This window comes from Protopterus annectens, chromosome 11.part0 (assembly GCF_019279795.1).
Source record: "Protopterus annectens isolate FY-2018-M chromosome 11.part0, PAN1.0, whole genome shotgun sequence".
Classification (NCBI taxonomy): Eukaryota; Metazoa; Chordata; order Ceratodontiformes; family Protopteridae; genus Protopterus; species Protopterus annectens.
In genome coordinates, this window is record NC_056745.1 from 1,453,900,634 (window position 1) to 1,453,923,922 (window position 23,289).

Below are 23,289 nucleotides of genomic sequence, written 5' to 3' on the forward strand. Positions count from 1 at the left end.
ACTTAGTTTCTTTGCTTCTGTTCCTCCTCTCTCCCGTTCTTAAAAAAAAATTGCCTGAATCTCCTCGTGTTCTGACTGTGCTTCTCAAACATTTTGGAAATGTGGAGTATATTTTAGTGCATTTATTAAAACTGTATTTGCCTTAATATTGCTACAACTCAAGTGCTCTAGGTTGCACTGCATCTGAATTGTGTTAGTGTTGTTTTAGCTGCTTTTCTGTATATATAGACTTTTCTGTATATGTAGACTAGCTACTTATTCTACTGTATTACTGCCTTCTAAATATTTTTTTCAGTTGTGCACTTGCCTTGCCTCTTCTGTAGGTCATTAAAATGATGTCTACATTGCTCTCCAGTGTATGGGATACCAGTGGTAATGGATACAGCCTGGGCTAAACTATTTCAAATCTCAGACCATACTGAGAGCCTAAATAGTCCCCCTGCAGAAACCTTTGGCTATGGTGCTTTACCAGGAGTCCAATAAATATCCTGGACTCATGGACACCACACCTCTGTGCCCTAAACATGGCAGCTTCCCCACTAACTCCAGCCATGTCTACTCATACACCTAGAGCAATGGAGACTGATGCTTTCCTGCCAATTCCAGTTATCATGTTTACTGGGAGTGTGGAAACCCGAGCAACGTGTTTGCATGATGTTAAGCAAAGATCAGTAGTGCAAGCAGTGAGGAATTAAATAATTGCAATTGGAAGGTTAATCTGACACTTGGCCTTAGTTTGAGGGGTGTTTACTAATGTAGCCTAAAAATATATGTTGAAAAGTGGACGGTAACTGTTAGGTGAGTTAGGTTTGCAGACATGCACTGGGGTCATAAATTTAATGACATGACACATTTGGTTTTACCTTTATACACTAAGAAAATTGATTTTTACACTGAAGGATTCAAACCTAGTGATAAGGGACAACACATTTTCTTCTGCAGTGTTGATTTTTCATTTTTGCCTCAGAAGAGGTTCTGTTAAGACATAGTCAGAAATCATGCATAAGTACAGATAACAGTTTGACAATATAGATCCAGTTGTGTATGTGTCTTAGGCAAATGTGAAGCCCATGCAAGTCTAGATAGCAGAATTATACTTACAGAGGTATAACCTCAGTCATACATCTGTAAACACAACAGTGGTGTCTCATCCCTCATGCATATATAATTCAAATCAATTCCACTATAAGTGTTATAAGTGAGAGTGAATGTAATGGGAAGTGGAACAACAGTTAAAACTGCATGGAATATCTTGTATTAGAACCTGGAACCATGTGTATGGCAGTTCTACACTTACCTGTTTCCTCAAGAAATTTGAAATAACACTTGTCTGTATTTCAGTTCATTGCTATAAACTGCACTGTCACAACAGTAAAAAAATGTTGCGCAATGTGTACTAGAACCCAGGACCATCTGTAATTCAGCCCCACACTTACACCTGCTGCCACACAACTAGTTTCATGACATTCCCTAATTTACTAATCATTCTTAAGGTCTCTGTGTTAACCACGGCACAATTCTACTTAGCAGGTTTGTGCAGTGACCAATAATATTAATTTAATGCATCCAGTTTCTATTTTGGGCTGTCTGGGTCCTGTCTGCTTCCTGGGTGGTCCAGTTATCCAGTTTGTGCAAATGAGATAAGCACAGCCAAATACCAACATTCATTTCCTCCATTCCCATGATTGTGCTGTGATGCACCGTGAAAAAACTGGCTCCCCTCAAAAAATTAAACAAAAACAAGACAGAAAAGTAAAAAAGGAAAAAGGGACAAATAGTTGAAATGAGGAAATTAATCTATGACATACGTACCAGAAAATGTTGACTCACATGAGATATGTCTACATAGATTTCGATTTGAACTTTCACTCCAATAAACCTTCAGAACACAGGAAGGGTGCCTTATCCCTCTTTGCCACACAAACAGCTTTGCAGCAAGGAACTGAAATCATTCTGCACACAACCAACTGCAGCATCATCTACAGTAATATGGAACTGTACAACTGTTATTTGCACATTTATTATTTTAGATGTAGTGCACTAAGTGATTTCACAGCCAATTATGATTATTGTTTGCAAATATACAGCTCTGTGATATCTGTGTTTGTTGGTCATGCTTCACTTATATGGCCAGTAATCTATGACATGTAGTCTGTAAGCCATTCTGTATCACTTGCCTTAAAATGTGTGAGGATATTAACTGGAAATAATATCATATACAGTTTCCAGCAAATGAAAGGGAGGCTGGATGTTAATGAGCACAACCTGTGAATTGTGTGCTGCTTACCTACATTTCCGACCTTACATCTAATACTTTGTCTAACCTGACACACCCACTGGATGTAGTGCAGCCTGCAGTGCTGTTGTGTCTTCCTTCCCTCAACCAGTAATCATTCACAGTTACACTCCATTAAAAACAAACACTGAAGGAGTGCCAGTGTTTATATCTTTTACATGGATCCAAGTATTTGGGATTCATCAATTCTAATCTGTTCACACCAGATTTGCATCTTCACCATGATAACAACACTGAATCTACACCATACAAAAAGGCAACTGTGTAGCTAGGCAACTGAAGGTGAGGAGACTTGTTTCTTGGAGAAAACTGAACAGAGGCTATTACTTTTGGATATATCTGCACAGAGGATTACTGAACTTCAGAAGGTATGCTTGCATTTTGTCGGTTACATACTGGATATGCCAGAATAATTAAGAAACATCTGAAACAAAGATTTTTACCTTATCTGTATACATTAGTTAGAAGTGTACTGATGTCATGGGCATGTTTGACAAGGTATTTCATAAGTATGCATGATTGCCAATACCTTACAATGGAATGCACTGTGATAAATATGTACAGATGTTTCAGGGACATTTCATTTGATAGCAGTTTTAGCACTTCAAATATGTTTTTTAGCAAAAGGTGTCAATATCCTGATCTGTTTTTTTTTTTTGGGGGGGGGGGCAAAGCTGCATCTCTGTTATGGCATAAACAAGGATATGTTGCTATTGTTAATCTCCTGTTTTTGCATCCAGCCTGTTGTTCATATTTCAAAACTCTAGACTGTTTTATGTTTCTCCAGTGGGTAATACTGAGATGCTACCTTTTCTGTTTTATCTGGGAACAGTTATTTTGTAGTTATGTGATAATTATGTGTATTATCCTTCTGCTATATTTTAGGACACCTACAACTATGCCACCCAGGTGTGTCAATCATCGAAGTCCACCCTTCACTGATGCTGAAAATCAAGTGATCGTGGATGATTTTAGGCAACATGGTGTCTTAGCTGTTCCATGGGTGGTGCCTTAATTTCTATATGCATGTGCAATCTATGGCATTCAGTACTTCAGGGTATATATGTGGTCACTGGCATAGCATTCAGGAATTGATGGAGGATCCTGGATCCTGAAACCTGTGACACCCCCAGCATGTCCCCTGTTGGTCTCTGAAAGGTACCTGTAGCTAAGATTGTAAGTGCTACACATACCTTTGTCTGCACTGGGATGGGTTCCCCTTGGTTTGCCCTGGCTCTGAATTGTGGACAACAGAGGTTGCAGTTCCTGTAGTGTATCTCTATCCACCCTGTAGTGCTCTACAATTTCCATGCCATGTAGGTTGTGATAAATTACCTGGGGGGTCTGAAAATTCTTTTCCTTCTTGGCTTTGGTCTATTAGCAGCAGCATAGACTTCAGCCTGTTTCACATACACATGAATTAAAGTAACAACAGCCCCTAACATTGTTTCTGTGTAGACTCCTTTCCGTGGCTGTATTCCAATAGGTTTTGGAATTTGCAGGGAAAACCAGCACTGAATCTATATGGTTGCTTTATAGCTTGTTGAAAAGCTCCTCCATCTTGGATTGGTTGACTAGCACACAGTTCAGCCACTTATGCTGCAATTTGCATGCCAGTGTTTACCTTATTTGTGTGGCTTTGTGTAGTGGTGTAAGCCTCTTAGTGAATCCAAAATGGTGCGCACACAGTGGAAACAGACCATGTAGGTGTTACTGAATCTATCTGTGTATATTGCCATAATGGTTATATTTTTCTAAGTACCTCAAAAACCAAGTAACATGGACAGACCTGCATAACCTTATAGAAAAGAACACAGATGAACAAACAAAATACTGCTGAAAGTACATTTGCCGCATGACCTGTTACTGAGATGTTTTAAGTCATTATCAAAATATTACAAAAATGAATATTTATTGTATTTATTATGACTTATAAAATCCAGTATAAGACCAAAAATGTAAACAAATACTACCACTGTAAAGAAATATGTGTGGTAAACATTTTGACATTTATGTTTCTTTAGTAACCCCTATGGCACCAGAGACATGAACATTTATTTGAAAGGTGAGGCCATAACTTGATTTTGTCTGAAAGCTCAGGATGCAATCATTGGGTGTTAAAGAGTACAACCCTCCAGAGCCCCATTGGAGTGAATTAATTAATACTCTTTTTGAATTCACAAGTAGATCAATTCTGTTTAGGCACTGAAGGGAGGAACATACCAATAACAAAAAAAAGCAGACTTAAACTGTGTGAGTAATTAGAGTAAAATGGGAAAATCCTATGAGGAATGCAGATTCTGTATGCCCCATCCAAAGGGAAACATGTAGGACAAGGATGGTGTACATATCCTAAGCATGAGAGCTCAAAAAGTTAAAAATGGAAATGCATGACATGACAGAAAAGGGATACAGCCAGCTCTCCTAGTCACTGCATCCGACATGCAAAATAACATTTTGTTGAATGGAGTGGACCATGTTCTCCATTATGGTGAAAAGGTCAGTCTCCAGATTGCCCTACTTTCAAAAGACCAGAAGTAGGCAGAGCATTAAATTGCACATATCAATACACGACTACACAAGCATCTCAAGGAACTCACCAACTTGATGGCTTCCTCAGTGAAGCAACTTAAAGAGAGAATGATACCCAGACGATGGTTCACTGCAAAATAAAGCATCACTTCTTTGCATAAAAGGTACAACCATCTGCTTCTTTATTGTTTAGATACCATACAATATACTGCTTGCCCTCTCAGTTGAGGAAAGTACTCAGAATAATCTCCATCTCCAAGACATTTACAGCCAGAGAGACTGAGTCTCCAATCATTAGATCTGCAGCTATATCTATAGGACAGGGCATGCTCATTGCATCCCAAGGGAGCTGATATGGGCTCTCACCCTACTAGAAAACATTGTTTGTACAGACTTATGTTGAGTTCATCTGCAGGAAAGGAAGATCCACCAAATGGATGTTGATGATTGTCTACTACTACAGGGCACTGTGGCAAGGGTTTGAAACTAGGAGAAGACATGAGAAGAATATATGTGAACTCTTGCTTGCTCAGTAACCTCTGGACTCTTACAATTCAGTACAAAATCTGCATCCTCAGACACACAAAAGGTACCAAGCAGCCACGAGTTTGAAAAGCAGCAGTAGGATATGGGACTTGCAGCTGTATCCACACCCAGAAGTGAAGACCCTGAATTTCTGGGGCCTGTCTAACAGCATAAATTGTAGCAATGTACAGTGTCCAACTCTACCTAAGTAAAGAATATTCTCTAAACAGTAGTCAGTGAGGACTTTTCTCAATTTGTAGTGACACATAGGGGTTAAAGCCAGGAGAGCCAAACACAGTGATGCTTCCATGTAGTCCTTGCACTGTGCTACCATAAACTAGTTATCCAGGTAAAAGGAACACATGGGCAGACATTCCTGAAAAGGTTTGGTCCACCAAGACTAACACCACTGTAAAAACTAGTTGTGCTGAGGAAAACTCAAACTAAAACATTCTGTAGTAGAAGAAGGGATATCCACTAAGAAAAAAAGTGAGGACTCCTCAGTGCAGATCCCACATAGTGATGCACCAGGAGATGTCCATCATACCTGTTGATATCATCCCAACACCCTGTGGCAGCAAAGTCATAACACTCTGGAAGGTTAATATTTAAAAAATAATATATTAGATGTCCTGGTTGACCTCCATGAGACTCAGAATTGCATGGCAACTGCTTGTTCCCTTTGGAAACAAGGAAAAGAGGGAGTAACACTCTACTCCTTTGCCAAGCATGGGACAGCCTTCATTGAATCTTCATTAGCAAAGTCTGGGCCTATCTAAAGAGCTCCACTGAGATGAACTGCTTTACCATGACAGAATGAAACCCACAATGTGTCCTATTGGCAACCATATTTAGACCTCACTGGATTTTTGGTATGGTTCACTAGGTCAGGATGGGGTGAACTCAGAGAACTGCCCTTTCCATGGTCAGCCCCAGAGAAGTCAGAACTACTGTAGATGGGCTACACAGTTATCCTCTTGAGAAACATAGGTTGCAGTGGAGGGGGTGAAACTGTGTTAAAATTGAACAACTTCACTGGCTGGCAAGGAAATGTCATCCTTTTATAAGACTGCTTGACTTGGACATGGAAGAGAAGGACATAGAAAAATTGTAACTATAAAGCTCCTCTGCATTTGTGAGGGTCTGTTTCATCTTCAGAAGGCTGTAGTGCAAGTCCTGAGAGACCTGGTCAAAAGGGACTTACCCTTAAACTGGGCATGCAGGATAGTGTTTAGGATTCCTCCTTAAGGACTGACAAACTTAACATCACCATGCAGATCAGACAAACACTCTACAATGCAGACCTGAACACAGCATCTACACAGTCAAAACTACAGTAGAATGGCTGACTCTACAGAAAAAGGGGTTAAGTGGTGATCACTCTGTAGATGACCTGCATTTGATTAATAGAACTGTTATTGGAGGACCTAGCTCTTGGAGATGGGATGGAAGTGGCTGACAATGGCATGCCAATTTCAGGGTAAGGGGTCAATGTTTCATCCTCTGTGCAAGGATCATGGCACCTACTATTTGTTTCACAGAGTACACCACTGCATCTGTCATCAACATGCATAGAAGTGTCCTTGCTTATATGCATGCAACCAGAACAACAAACCTTTTTATGGTGAGGAAGAATCTGTAGTCTCTCTTAATGACTTAGTGACCCTACCATGAAAAAAATCTTTGATATCCACTGTGGATGGCAATAGTCCCCTGGATCTCAATCTCGCCTCTGAGGAAATCAAATGAACCAATGGGTTTTCACCCAATGGAAATTAAGGAGTCAGTAAGGCAACTACAGGAAGATTCAGAGAAAACGAAGAAAAACAAACAAAAAAACCCCAGAAAACCAGATGGAGCCCTTTAGACGCTGTAGGTGTGGTCTAATTGAGATCCTGCTTGAACTCGGTATCAGGAAAGTTTAAATGCTGTTCCAAGTCAAGGACTCAAACTTGGAGAGAAGAGATTAATAACTGAGGGTCATAAGCACCAAAATGGTGGAGAATTATGCCATCTTATCACACATTTCTACAGTTTTGACTCCTTATCAGGCAGTGGGGTATCAGAATAATGTATTTTCTGCAACCTGTGCTGGACATAAGAGATCATATAAGCCAGTACAACAGTGCGTGGTAAGGAATCATGACAATTAGTCAGTAGGTCGCAAAGAGCATCATTCTTATTAACAGAAGTGTAAGGGTGCCCAAAGTATTCTAAAGTATTACTGTTGATACAATAGCTCTTAATAACTAATAATCTTATTTACAGATACTGAAGTAAGTGATGGGGGGATTAAAGAAGTAATAGTGAGAAGCCAGTCCATGCTGGACCAAAAAGGTTACGACCAAAAGAATGTCATGGGGGTAGTCAGAAATACAGTGGCCTCTGGGCTGTCTGACTCTTTACTGAAGCCTGAGACAGAGAGGGGATTTCAACCCCCACACTACCTTAGATCACAAGCAACTGAATGTGTCATACAAGGAAGAATAATGTTAGTTGATTTGAAATCATCTTGCAGTATGCACTCACTAAAGGTGATGAATAAAGACGCATGTACTGCACCAGCCTATAATTCACAGTGCATATTTACTGAGGGTGCAGTTTTTCACCCACATTTGAAACCTCCCCCCAAAAATCTGCTTGATATTTAGGTCTTGAACCACTTCCTCGGTGCAGGTAGATTGGCAGCCCATGCTGGGACTACAGGTATCCCTAGCAGGGTAAACTTCATCCTTGAATACCCCACCCCTAAGTGAGTGCCTCAGAAGCTTATCCTCCATGATGAGGATCATTGGCCTTGGATTTCAGCCAATTACAAAGGAGATGGGTGTTGCCAGTACCCCAGAATGTACTTCCCAAGGTGGAAGTCCAGGGCACGTCTGCTATAATGCTCTTGTTTTTTACAAAGAACAGAACTGGTGTAGGTCTGATCCCTTTGTAGTCAAGGATGAACTCAGCCCCACACGAGTCCAGAAGGCCATTTTTAGAAATGTACTTAGCACCAAGAAGGCTAAGCTACAACTTGTCATCTGCAATACCATATCACTTTGTGGAAATGATTAGACTGATGCCTATGGCTGCTAGGAAGACTTTCCCTTTGGCTCCCTTTAGGGGGCACTCTCATCCTTCACCATTCTCTTGGTCACTCGATAAACCATATATTTCCTTCTAAAGCAGTCATTTGGCAAGGATGAACCTCTGGGTAGTGTACCCTTTTACACAAAAGAGAACTATATCAAATGTACTATATTATACCAGATGAATACTATGGGATCGTGATCTTCATTGTTAGAATGGCGGCACATAAATTGGGTTGCTTTGAGTTTAGGTGCGCTTAGGTACACAATAAGTAATATCACAATTTATCTCAACTCTTGATATGTAGACCTCAAACATTAGTTATCCCAAATAATGTCTGACTGATGAAAAAGATAAAAACCAGCTGTAGACACTGTCAGGGAGGCTCCTTGATGATACATCTGTTGAATTATGAGGAAAGGAGGATGCACTATTACAAAAAAATATTCTTCCTCAATTCAGTGCTACAGAATCCTTATTTTTTTTCTTAAAGTCTGACAACACAAGTAGGTGAGAATGTAGTACTCTGCCTTTGTGTCATTACAAGGTGCCTTGTGGGTCTACACGATAACTTTCAGAGATTCGGTTATCAAAGGAGAAAATAGAACCTACTGAGCTATTAGTAATCCAGCAAAGCAAATCTGGAAGTATTCCCAGGTGTGAATAGGGTTGCCACCTTTTCAAATGCCCAAAGTGGGACATTTTTGGTACAAACGTCAGATTTTGCATGCCAAAACATACCCATGGCCAGTACAAAGGACAGAACTTCACTTTTTTGCCTAAATAAAAACATATTCTTGTAACACTTTAGTTGCTTATTCTGTTTCTTATAACATTTAGGTGTTTCAGATACAAAATAACTGTTTTATGCAACGCTTACATAAAATATAGGAAATAATTTTGCCCTAAAATCTCAGGACATTTGCCATTTTTACAATTTTTTTGCAAGACACAACTGCCCAAAGAGGGACTGTCCTTCACAAAGTGGGACAGGTGGTAACCCTAGGCGTGAAAATATCAAGAACTAACACTGTTTCACTTTGTACTTAATTCTGTTTTATCTTGATTGTATTGTCATGCCATATTGTTTTATTGTCCTTTTTTGTAAAATTCAATAAAAAATTATTTGAGAAAAAAAAAGAACTAACGATATGGTACTGGTGTCAGCCATAATACAAAGTGCTAATTGGCCGAAAGCATATACTGTGCCCTCAAAAGGTGGATGCGCGCTAATAGTTGAAGTGAGAACAGAACTCAAGAAGCACAATTCCAAATGTTTATCATTAACAATCAGTGCCCCAATCGGATCACTCACTTTCCTTTAGGTTCATCTAGTGAGGGTTTCTCTGACAGTAGACTCAGCAGGACAAATCAAACTTCCTTTTCTCTAGCCAGAGATTCCAGCTTGTTTTGGTAGAAATCAAAACATTTTCAGGCATTTTAAGATATTCAGTCCCTTTTGTATGCTATAGGTCTGCAGTTCTTGGTCCTTCTCCCAGTAGGCCATGCCTAGAATAACTCTAAAGGGAGTCACCATGTGGGCTGTCCTTAGTAGATTTTTGAGACACTTTAGTTGACTACTCTGAAATCAGTGGTTCTGCAAGGATCTCTAGAATCTCAGACTCCTCAGTCCATCACACAGGATGAGCCCAACAATCCTGAAAAGAAACTTTCTTGCTTGTAACTACTCTCTTATTATTTCTGTCATTATCCACAATGACCACGAGCAGGAATGAGATTGTAGATTAACAGGTTAAACAAGTGCTTCTGCAAATTCACCAACACAGTCAGTATACTGGTCTTATCATGCTGGGCATAGATGTAATCCATTTGTCAGTCCCAACCACTCAAGGTACTTAAAACTCCAGTGTTAAGGATATCTGCACCCTTGCGGTACTTAAAACTCCTCTGCCAAAGATAGATACACTCCCATACACCAAAGCAGGGGAATCCACTGCTATCTGGGAAAGTAATGCAAAGTCAGACCTGAAAATCTGAACTCTCATTTTAACCACTTCAAACTCAGCATAAATCATGCAGATACATGTCAGAGGTCATGACCAGATGATGACAGAAGGACAACATCTATGAACAGGGATGCCAGTTCTATGCCCACAATCAGACACCATCCCAACCTTCCTGTTTGTCAAACATCCTGTTTGCGAAAATAGTAAACAGGAGTGGTAACAGGGTGCACCCGTACTTGAGCCTGGCATACCTGGAACAAATCTGTCATGTTGCTAAGGGTGTGCGTACAGCTTCACTATGTTCATTTAGGGACCAAACAGCATGCAACAGCTGGCCAGATACCTTAAAATCTAACAGAACATCACGCAACACAAAAAAGTGCATGCATTTACAGTCTTTCATCTAGTCTGTGAAACAACTTAGATTTCATTGGAAAGTTAGTTTGATCCCTTCATACAAGTGAATAAGGTTAAAGTACTGTCAAACAAGTTGACGGCTTGTATCATCTCTACATTGTTCCTCCTGAATCTGAGGTTCAGCAATGAGATAAACATTTCTTTCTAGCACTCTAGAAGAGTTTTTTTTCAAGGAGGCTCAGAAGTGTGGATTTCCTGTAGTATTAAAAAAAAAAATAATAATATATATATATATATATATATATATATATATATATATATATATATATATATATACATATGTAGCATAGACTAAATTCAGACCTGCTGAATCTAGCTTTGTTTGTATAACTTGAGTACTAATCCAGACCATCTTTTTTTGGAGAAGGTTTCCCTACACCCTAGTGGCAGGAGCATGCAGTTAGAACTTGTCTGATCGATGACTGCTGGAAGTGGGCTCAATTTTTAGCTTTTTACTGGTCAATTGGTCAATTATTTTTTTTTAAATGAGTTTGGTCATTTGCTACTGCTATATAAAAAAAAAATGCACTTTATGCATCGCCACTTAGCTAGGGTTAAAGCATTCCTGGTGCCATAAAGTCTGCTCTTCAAATTTTCCCTTAGAACTAGCCAGTTTTTTAGTTTTAGCACTCATATCTGTTTGTTTGAGCTCAGCATTTGTTCAGAACTCATTGTAAGCACTAAATAAGCTACAAATTACTACAGCCCTCAACTTTCCTCACTTGTCTAGAGGAAAACAGCTTTCAGTACTTAATAAATAAGCACGTATCCAGGCATGTCTAAGGGTCAGCTCCCGGTGTTTTCTCCTGTCTACCTGATGAATCCGGGCATCTTGGGGCAATGCAGCAATTGCCTCATGTACACAGACAACCCTCTCCTCCTACCACCCAACACTACAACCTGTGAGAGATGCATTTATACAGCCAAACTGGAAGCAAAGCTTTCTTTACCCAAGACTGGACTAGACAGTCAAAGGTAAACACTTGCACTACACCACCCTCATCACATAGTCCCTCAAAACCTACACCACCAACACACACACATAGCAACATAAAACACACACCTACATTCACGGAGGCTCTCGATAAAAATCTGCTCAAGCAACAGAGACCTCCAAAGCAGAAATGCAAGCAACCTTCACCCCCCAATACAACCCAAATGATGCATAGCCCACAAACTCAGTGCGCCACTGAACCACAGCCCATAAGGCATAACAACGTACCCAACACTCTAGTCATTGGTAACTCTATAGTCAGGCACACTGATGTTTCACTTGTGAAGACTGGTAGAGATAGGTGAAGGCTGCCAGCCTAGTCAGATAGAATTGTGTAGATAATTCTGCCAGCCTAGCCAGATAGAATTGTGTAGATCATTCTATCATTTGTAAATATCAATGTTGAACTACAAGCTTGTTTTCTTAAATGAAAGAATAGGCTGTTAAATGTTAAACTTCAACAATGTGGCAACATTGCCCTCTGCTGTAAAGAAAACTAAGTCAAGAATTTCACATCTGTTCTTTGAAATTAAAATTATGTCTTGTATGTCCTTTGCTCTCCAGAGCTCAGAGCCATTTGATCTGGGCTAGCACATTCTTTCAATTGTTTTAACTTAAGGAATAATTACTAGAATGTACATATGAAATGTCTTTTATTGTTGTAGCTTCCTGAGCAGGTGTTAGCTTGCTAAATAATGTAGCCTGTTGGCCTGAGAACCCAGGCTAAGTGTCAAAAATGATGCAATGTGTATACTGGGAAACCCAAGTGTGAAAAGTGATATAATCTGGGAGGGCCCAGCAGAAATGTTTGTTAGTGATTTTAAAAACTATTGTTGAGAGAGAGACTGTAAGCATTTTTGTCTTGACTATCCAACTCACAGCACTCTGCCTTGCTCTATAAGTAAGCTATTTTAGAAGTGTGTTTTCTTTTAGGAATAGCTAGAAATTAGATAGCTAGAAATTAGAAAGATTAGACTAAGTGTTTTTCTATGATGTCAGAACTGTACTACTGATTTATTTTAAGTATTTCTGTGTGATGTCGGAACTTTTGACTAGCACTGTATAGTATAAAGTATTATCTTGTGGTTTTAGTTATTTATTATTAAATATTTTAAAACCTTTTAACTGTGGCTGGTTTGTGTAGAAATAGTGTAGTACATTGCATATTTATAGAGTTTACTGTCCAGGTCACTCCAAATAAGCTTTGATTGTTTAGTCACATCTACCACTTGGATAATAATATTGTACAGTAATAACTGGACACCCTTTTAAGGGTCTTTGTGTAGCTGATAATATTAGCTGGGTGGTGGCAGTAATTACTAACGTATAGTCTGGGTAAAAGGGGCACAGCCGGAGAACCTGTGCCAGCCTTCCCCAGAAGTGTCTGTGGGGTTGTATAAACTGTTATCTTAAAGTGTGTGTGTCAGCTACTTGGGCAGAGACATGAAGCACTGGTTGGACAGAGGGGGTGTGGGAAGCTTTCCTGGCTAGGCTGAGATCTGGACCCTATAGATGTGCCAGTGGGGAGTCTTACTGGGGACCTGGAGAGCAAGGGAGTGACAAGCCTCGGAATGCCTGTGATCTCTGTGTGCTCTTAAGGGAAATTGCATTTTACTGTGTGTATTTGGTATCCTTTCCTCCTATATGAGACGCCCTCTCTGGTGTTAGTGGTGAGGTCTGAGGCTCCTTGATTGCTGGGCCAGGGCAGGGGTGTCATACCAGTCACCAGGCTAAACAAGAAGAAAGTTACTCTCAGCTGCCTGTCGGGTGCCAGGATCTACCACATGATGCACAAACTTAGGTCACTCCACAAAAAGTACAAATATGACTTTGTCATTGTCCATGTTGGTGTGAATGACCTGAGAGGTACCTCCCTGGACTACATGAAAAAAGACATGGAGGAGCTCTCTGATCTTGTAGCCCAGGCAGGTATGAACCTAGCCCTGAGATGTATCCTGTCATCACCCAGAATGATACCACAGTACAAAGACAAAATGATTGACTTCAACAATTGGCTAAGCTTCTGGTGTCATTCTAAGGGGATCCAGTATCTGTCTGTCTGGGAAGACATGATCGACAGGCCATGATGCTTTGCCAGAGATGGCCTGCACCTGTCACCATTGGGGTTCCAGATACTGGCTAAGGCTCTTGTCACCCATATAGTGCCTTTTTTAGGCAAGATTCAAATGACAAATTCACCACCGTAACAGATACAAGCAAGCAAAATCTGTGGATAATGCTACTCAATGCTAGAAGTCTAAATCTCAAAATGCATTCACTCGAGGCACTCCTTAAAATGGTGAACATTGACATCTGTGTAGTGACAGAGACCTGGTTCAAGGCTCCAGAAAGCACCCCTGCATTACCAGGCTATAATTCATACCACACCTTTTGGCCACCTAACCTAGACCGAAACACTAAAGGCAGAAGCTTGTCCATATTCATTAAGGATATCCACACCTCCAGGCTTGTTGCTCAGCATAATGCATCAGAGATTATCTAAGTGCAACTAACTCTGGGCAAGACCACAAGCCAAATTGTAACTTGCTACAGATCTCCCACCATGCCCCTGGATTCCCACTCCTCATTTCTTGATACACTGGAAAATATTAGGGTACAACTCAACACCCTAATAATGGGTGATTTCAACTACCCCACCATTAACTGGGAAAATTACTCATGTACCAACTCTTTTGCTCAATGTTTTCTGGAATTGTTAAATTCCAATGCCTTGGATCAGCTTATCCACACCCCCACCAGGGGAAGCAATATCCTAGACCTGGTCATTACCAACATGGGTGACTTTTGTTCCACACCAGAGGTCAATTCCTCATTGGTCAGATCTGACCACAAGCTAATCACCCTAGACATCCACATCCTGCCCCCACCCCCCACTAGGGAAACCACCGTAAAAAAATTCTCCAAAGCAACCTTATGCTTCTTAAGACAGAAGTGACAAATTTCACGACACCAATGCAGACGGACAATAGAGGTATGACTGCTGAATCCTACACAAATGCACTTTATAAGCATTTACTAGAGTGCATGGATCATGCTATCCCTAACAGAACCAAGATGCTATCCTTCAAAAAAAGGAAGCCAATCTGGTGGTCCCCTGCCATAAACAAACTCTACAACAGAAGAAAGAAACTGTTGCAAAAAAGAGTAAAATCCCATGAATGGAGGAACTCCCTGGTTAGCCTCAGTAAGAAGCTGAGATCCCTCATAAATTCCTCCAAAGCTAGTTACAAAAACAAAATTGCCACTAATTCTAAAGACAACCACAAAGCATTCTATAGCTATGTCAAGAATCTCAATGGCAACACTCAGATCTGCTCTGAGTTACAGCACAATGGCACTAAATATACAGAACCAACTGATATTGCAAACATCCTGGCAGATAGGTTCAGTGCTAACTTTACCCCCTCTCACCCCCTAAAGGGACCATCTCTATACTGGAAGAATGCAAAGTTCCTGTAATCATGGCTGCACAGGTAAAAAACACAATCTCCAAAGCCAAAAACACATCATTCATGCGACCTGACAACATCCCAGCCTGCGTTCTACATGAACTACAGAATGAACTGTCACTCCACCTAAGCACCATGTTCAATCATAGCCTCACCTCAGGCTTTGTGCCCACTGAATGGCGCACAGTGACAGTTATCCCACTACACAAAGGGGGAGCCACTATGGACTCCGGGCACTACCGCCCCATTAGCCTAATGAGCCTGGTCTGCAAGGCCATGGAACGTATCATTATGGAACTTATAAACAAAGACATTGGTAATCTCCAAACTCTGAACCCCACCCAGTTCGGGTTTGTAAAAGGCAGATCATGTCTCCTAAACCTAAATATATATATATATATATATATATATATATATATATATGTCTGTGTGTGTGTCTGTGTGTGGGTCTACATTGAATTACCAAATTTACACTTCAACAAAACCCACTTACGGGAGACCATTTCTCCAAAAAGCTGATCAAACAAAACTACGGACTGCCGAAAACCTTTCCCTGTAAAAGGAACCACTTGCCAACCTTGAATAAACCCTAAACAGTGCAAAATTAAGCCCATCCAAGTGGGGAATTCACCTCCTCATTCCCATGTGGGGAGCAAAGCCCCCCACACCCCACTTACTTAAATATGCCAACTCCGAGATCGCACTACACTACACTGATGACTGGGCAAAGTTCACCATGGTGGTAATTACTGTAACTTACAGTGCTGACTGTCAGAATGCCAGTAGTCATGTAGAAAGTAGTGTTGTCGTGTTTCTAAATGTGGTTAGGTCTCTATATTTTTATGGGAAGTATCTAAAGTAATATGGGGGATGTTTTGTGCTTTTCCAGCAGTAGTGGCAGTGTGTAGAGTACTGTATGCCAAGTAAAAGGTATATGCCTTTTTCCCCACTGTAGTGCGATCCTGGAGTTAGTATATATAGTTAGGGGGGTGTGGGGGAGCACAGCCCCCCACATTAGGGGATGTGGGGGGCATAGCCCTCACCTTGTTTGGTTTTATATTATCTGGTTTCTGTTAAGAGAGTAAGTCGTTTTTTTTAAGTTCTGGAAAGTGTTATTGGTGTTGTAAGTGTGCATGTTTAAAATTTAGTATTTTGAAATTCAGCATTATAAGCTTTCAGTGAAATGAGATTCAGTCATATGAGTTTTCAGTATTTTGAAAATTAGGTGATTTGGTCTCGGTCAAATGAAATTCTGTTAAATTTAGGTCATGTGAAGTAGGAAGTAAACCTATATATATATATATATATATATATATATATATATATATATATATATATATATATAAACCTTTCTTCACAAACAGATTTGCTAACTACTTCAGTTAGTTGACTAAAAATGCATCAGACTAGTAATTTGATTTTCAATTAGTCTTTATATATTAATGGCAAAGAAGTCTTATGCTTCAGAGATTACATGTATGTTCAAGATAATATTAATAAATCTTCTATCAACATTTGAGTGCTTTTGCTCATTTCATGGTTACAGGTCAAACTTCTTCAGAAATGTGACTCAAGCTGTAAGAATACAGAGTTTTTTAGAAAAATAGGTGGGTGTGTGAAGCTAGAAATTGTTTGCATCACTTCCTTTTAGCATGCATCTTACATAAAGGTCCCCTGTGAATCTAGGGAATGCTTGCATCACTTCTTCCATTTTAGTGTGCACCTTATATTAAGGTTGCCATTGAAACCTGGGGGCAGGACTGCTTTAATTTGCCACCACAGTTCCCTTACCTGTAGCAAGATGTTGTAGTCCCCAAGAAACCTATACAGGATTTCCAATAGTAGGAATTTGAACTGAGGGTTGTTTATGCCGGTAAAAGTGTGCCTAGCTAGGGAATTATTCTCCATCATATTGAAAAATCTTTTGTAATCTTATCAATAATGGACTGCACATCCAAGTTCTTTATTAGCATAGCCTGAGTAATGTTCAACCATCTCCTCTTAAGAGACCAAACGTTTTACCAAAAATCTCTTTAGGCATTTCATTTTTCTTTCTCCAAAACTTTTCCAACCTTTCCATGCCAGAGTATTTCAAGTAAGATGTATATTAATCAAGCCAAAGACAGACATCATCTTCTTCGTCAGTTTTATGTAGTTGTAATATTTTTTCTCCTAACTGTATTATTCTCACCTTGCAGTTGCTGTTTGTACTGCTTTTATGTTTTCATTCTTTTTTTTTCCAGTTTATAGACATCCTGCTTAGAAGCAGTACCACAATATATGTGCAGCAGTTTGCATATTTCTCATGGACGATCAGAAGTAGCAAAGGTTTCAAGGTGTCATGACATATGTCAGATATACTCCTGTGTATGCATATAATTGGTATAAATCTTAATTATACATCAAATTAATTTTCACTTCATCCATCACTTACTGTGCTTCCTTGTTCTTTTGCTTTATCAAAGCATTCCATTGCCAATATGTGGTCAATGCCAGGATCCAAGCCGACCTCATTCACCACTGTTATACCAGCATCTTCAGCACTAAGGTAAGAAGTGAAAAAAAGCACAGAGATTATCTAAGCTATAATAATGGTGAGTGACATCACAGCTCTTTAGATAATTGACAGATGCTCTTAACTCTTCCAAAGTTAATACATTCTTATCAGTTACCAGTCATTTATAATAGTCAGACATGCATACCTTTTGTGAAGTTCCTGCACAGATGGTGTCAGATAGCTTGCTGTCACAAGATGCACTTTGTTAGCAATGCATTGCTTTGCTATCACAGGATGATATGTGTATGGCAGCAAACTACAAGAGAAGAAAATGCATATTACTTCTGTTTAAAAATCAGGATCATAATAATCTAAGCACATAATTTTATGACCTTCACTTGTTGTTGTCTTGGTGTTTATGTACATTCTAATTAAAGAACCACTATTAAGAGCTGTGAAGTCATCGATGGAGACTTCTTTGTACTGTCAAGAACAAAGGGAAACATTGGAAAAATCAAGGCAGATTTGAGGCTATGAATTATTAACAAGCTGATTCCTGTAGTACATGGTTTGAATCCCACAGCCTCCATTTGTTTATTGTATAACCCAGACCAAGTCACTTAACCAGATAGCACTCTGGGGCAATCTGGCTAGGCTCCTTATTAGTCTCCTGGACCAGGCACTTAGTAACTACCTGTGAAGACATGGTTGATGACCTATAAGAAACAGCAGACATCTTCATGCAATTCTTTGAGTTTGAGCTCTCTTTAACTGGTACATGTACTCCTGTTCTGATTTCTAAGAATGAGGATCACTACCCCCACTGGCTGCTATATGAATAATATTTCTGACTTCTGTACAAAATGGAAAATGTACAGTAATCATGACACACCTACAGTATCCAGTGTTTTCAACAATTCTAGCTAAACTGTATCCACTACTGCAGTATCCCAAATCACAAGCTGTTGAACTGATGCATTGACATCATCTGCAGAAATTAACCCAATCCTACTACTCATTTTTGGAAAAGCAACTATGTTCACCATGTTCCTCCCCCCTAAAATTGAACATCAGGATTTCTCTGGCCTTCCTGAGAAAAACCTTGGCAATATTCTTGCTCTTCTAACTAAGCTGTTAGATAATTTGCCAGAAAAATCGTTGAGACCCTGCAAAAGTCATTCTCCTTAAATATCCCAGACCTATTCCACTCCTTGCCTACAAATCAAATACGCAGATCATTGCCCCCCCCCCCCACACACACACACACACACACACAAACTATGACCACTGCATGGAAGAAGTCTTTCTTAAACTGAACTGCTTGTCTCGTTACTGTTGTCCACTGCCAGGGCTTGGGGTGATTGCCATAACAAGCACTGACCACCGTTCAGCCACGGCTGCTTACCATCACCTAATCTAGTAAGGTTTTCATCAGGATTTATTCAAATGTCACATCTCCAAGATCTCAGGGTATAGAGAAGATCTTCCAAAACTAAGAGCTGAACTCATCCTGCACAGAAGCTGCTGCAAGCATTCCTTGGACATATTTACTATATTTTGGGGCATTCCAAGCCTATCAGGTGACAACCCTGGTCATATGTTTTGCTCCAGTTTAAGACCATTGAAGGATAAATTGAGTGCCAGGTCAGTACATCTCTTGGCCTGAGTGTCCAGAACATATGGCCTCATGTTTAATGAGATGGCTACAGAGTCAGTTAGTAGTTTGTGCCCTAGTTGCTCTGAAACCAAGCACACTTATGAGTAGCCTTGTGTTCGACAATTATTTATTTATTTGTTGACATTTCTTGACTGGGAAAGTCCACTGGATCAAAGACCCATGTTCAGTGGTGGCGCAGGAGGCAAAGCCCCATATAACATAACAAATAAAAAGTTTTCGAGACAAGTTATACAGATAGACGTTGAAATATCAAATACAATAAACAAAGTGTACGCAGTAGATTAATACATACTTTAAAGGTTAAGTAGAAAGGTCAAATACGATGCAAAGATAGTCAGCCTGTTTCACATTTGATTTGTAAAAGGAAGGAAAAAAGGGATGAAGTTAGACAGTTAGGTGTAAGTGTTGACACAAAGGTGAAAAAGGACCGTGTGCCAACACTTACACACATGATGTTTGTTATGGACAATTCCTGACTGAAACAGATATTCAGTAACAATTCACCATTTGGTTTTGGTCATGAAACACAGACTTTGAAAACAGATCTACTACCACCTGTAACACTATGTTCTGTAATATAATAACAGCTGTCAATGAAAAATTGCGTTGTGAAGAAATTTATATAGATTTAATGTCAGCATTTGATAGAGTTACATACAAAAAACTGTTCAACAAACTAGTGCAACTAGATATTGATGCACTCTTGATAAGATGGATAGCTGCATGGGTTACAAACAGGACATGGCAAGAATCATACAGCAATTGGACATGGGAAATTCAAGGTTATAGTCAGAGTGTACTGCAGGGATCTATCCTAGGCCCATAATTGTTTAGAGTGTATCTTTCAGATTTATCTTTCTCATCTGAGGTGTTCTGCAGGGCTCCCTAATAAAATGTTGGCACTCAAAATGCATATTGCCAAAAAGCAAAAAAATAAAAAAGTAAGACCAAAAACAGAGAAAAGCGAATCTCAAAAATTGTTGTTCTTAAAACTTCATTTTGGAAAGGTTGCACCCCTCCCCACACCCTTGAACTTATATATACCAATTTCAAAATCGTACTACCTCGGAGAATGGGAATATGCCAAGAAATGTCATCTTAGACTTAGTATATACAAGTGCAATCTTATGGGGGTGCAGTCTCTGTGTTTCGGGACTGACTCTAGAGGGTCCCGACATTTCAAATGGCTACCATTGTACAGTCTGTATGTAGACCACTTGAAAATTGGTAAACTGATTACATGTGCTACAGATGGGACATGTCTGCAAAAGAACTTGACTTAATTAGCCATTTGGGCACAGGAGAATAATATGCTGATAAATAAAACAAAAACTAAGCTTATGAGATTTGGGAGACATAAATTGAAAGGTAAATACTTAATACAGCACACACTGATTGAAACTGTAGATTCATTTAAGGACCTGGTTCATAGGTGTGTACGAAGCTAATGGCCCTGGAGCCTTTACAAGCCTAGCCCATAGGATTACCCTTGCATTGTGCCACCCGACCTTAGTTCCCAGTGTTTCTATCAAGTAAAACCACTGGAGTGATCCCTGGGGTGAATTTTCTATTTCCCATCCACTCATCAAGATTTCTCTTGAAGAGGGCCAGTGAGGTGCTCTGTTTGACATGTATGGGAAGTCTATTCCATAGCATGGGCAGTCTCTGGGTTATGAACCTGTCCCTTCAGCATGTTCTGTTGATTGTGGTAATGAGGTTGAGGTCTCTGGAGCATGTGGTGTGGAGGGATTGGGATTTTTTCAGATGCAGCATTTCAACAGAGCTGGGTCATACATGGCTTTGCAAGTCAAGCAGAGATGGCCTCTAAGTAGGTGATATGAGACAGAGAATATTTGGAGTTTTTTTTAACCTGTCCATATAGGACAAATGTTTAAGGCCTAGGATCTTCTTTGTGAGGTACTTTTTCAGCCTCTCCAGTTGTAGCAGGTGTTCAGTGAGGTACATGTTAAATGGGGCATTGTACTCAATGACTGGCTTAATGAGAGAATAGAGGGAGACAATGACCTCTTTCATCCTGGATGCAAAACCCTTAGTAATGGGATGTGCCACATAGAAGGACTTTCAGACCACAGTGACAATGTTGTGATCAAAAGACAGGTTGCTGTCAACCTGTGTTCCCAGATCTCTTATAATGCCTTCTATGTTCAGTGGACTACCATCGATGTGGTAATTCATGGGAACTGGGTTTTTCCCAAAGGGGATGATGACACACTTTTTGGCATTGAGCTTAAGGCCATGGTTATGACTTCAGTCTTTGGTCTCAGTGAGGCCTTTCTGTAGGATGTCAACATCACTTGGGAAGTTAATAATAGCTCCCAACTTGCAATCGTCTGCGAACGTTGTCAGGCAGAGTCCCTTCGTGTTGGCCTGGACTTCAGAGAAGTAGATACCAAACAGGAGAGGACCCAGGACTGAACCCTCTGGGACTCCACTCATGACTGGTCAGCAGTCTGACTTGGAGTCAGCTACTTTCACACTGTGGGTTCTACCTGTGAGCCAGTTTGCAACCCACCTAGTGATATAGGGGTTGATGCCTAGCTTAGTGAGTTTTTCTATGATTCCTGAGTGGGGAATGGTATCAAAGGCCTTGGCCAGATCAAGGTAGGCAGTATGAGCCACCTTGCCTTCATCCACAGCTCTGGTGTCTGACTCAAAGAAGTTGACCAAGTTGAGCAGGCATGATCTACCTTTCACAAAACAAAACTGTGTGGGATCCAGAGTCTGGAGATTCCCTATATCCTTGTTTATTAGGTCCATGATGATGCATTCCACAGCTTTGCATATCAAACTCATCACGCTAATGGGGCAATAGTTCCCAGGGTCTGTAGTCATTCCTCCTTTGTGGAGAGGGATGGCTGTAGCAGTGCACCATTTGGTAGGGACAAAGCCTGAGGTGAGGCTGTGATTTAACAGGGCACACAGATGAGGTGCCAGTTCACTCTGTAGTTCATGTGGAACACAGCCAGAGATATTGTCAGGTCCCATAGAAGCTGTATTTTTGGCCTTGGACAGTGCTGTTTTAACCTGTGCAGCAGTAATACTGGGTGCCTGGCAATCTACTGGTGTTGTGACTGTTCCCTTAGGGGGGAGAGAGGGATAATGTTGACACTGAATCTGTCGGCCAGTATATTGGCAATATCTGTTGGGTCGGTATAGGAGGAACCATTGTGCAGCAGCTCAGAGCAAATCTGGGTATTGCCATGGAGATTCTTTTACATAACTATAGAATGCCTTGTGGTTGTCTTTACTATCTGCTGCAATTCTGTTTTCATAGCTAGCTTTAGAGGATTTGATGAAGGATCTCCAACTTTTTGTTGAGGCTGATAAGGGGGGTTTTCCAGTCTTGGTACTTCACTTTATTCTGCATCAGTTTCCTTCTTCTGTTGTAGAATTTGTTTATGGCAGGGATCTGCCAGATTGTCTTCCTTTTTTGTAGGAGAGCATCTTGGTTCTATTGAGTATGGTGAGATCCATGCATTTGTGTATGTGTTTGTAAAGTGCATTGGTGTATGATTCGGCAGTCATGCAACTGATCTCCATTTGCATGGGTGCAGTGAAGTTCGCCACCTCTGATTTTAGGAGCCCAAAGTTAGCTTTGGAGAGGTTTCTCATGGTGGTTACCTTTGCTGGGGGGGGGGGTGTGATGTGGATTTCCAAAGCGATTAGTTTGTGGTCGGATCTAACCAGAGAGGAGTTGACTATTGGTGTAGAGCAACGGTTGCCCAAGTTAGTAATGACCAGGTCAAGGATGCTGCTACCTCTAGTGGGGGTAAGAATGAGCTGTTCCAGGGCATTGGAATTAATGAATTCTAGG

General features: G+C 40.3%; 1 protein-coding gene across 6 annotated transcripts in view; it reads right to left on the bottom strand.

Moving 5' to 3' along the window:
- Positions 1-23,289, bottom strand: part of LOC122815900 (alpha-aminoadipic semialdehyde synthase, mitochondrial-like) — a 1,133,057-nt gene that overhangs the window by 129,986 nt on the left and 979,782 nt on the right. For all 6 annotated transcript variants that reach the window (XM_044088750.1, XM_044088747.1, XM_044088751.1 and 3 more), the window contains 2 exons: positions 17,982-18,092; positions 17,714-17,822 (listed from right to left, as the gene is read on the bottom strand). In XM_044088750.1, the coding sequence (XP_043944685.1) occupies positions 17,714-17,822; positions 17,982-18,092 (220 nt within the window). The remainder of the gene's footprint in view (positions 1-17,713; positions 17,823-17,981; positions 18,093-23,289) is intronic.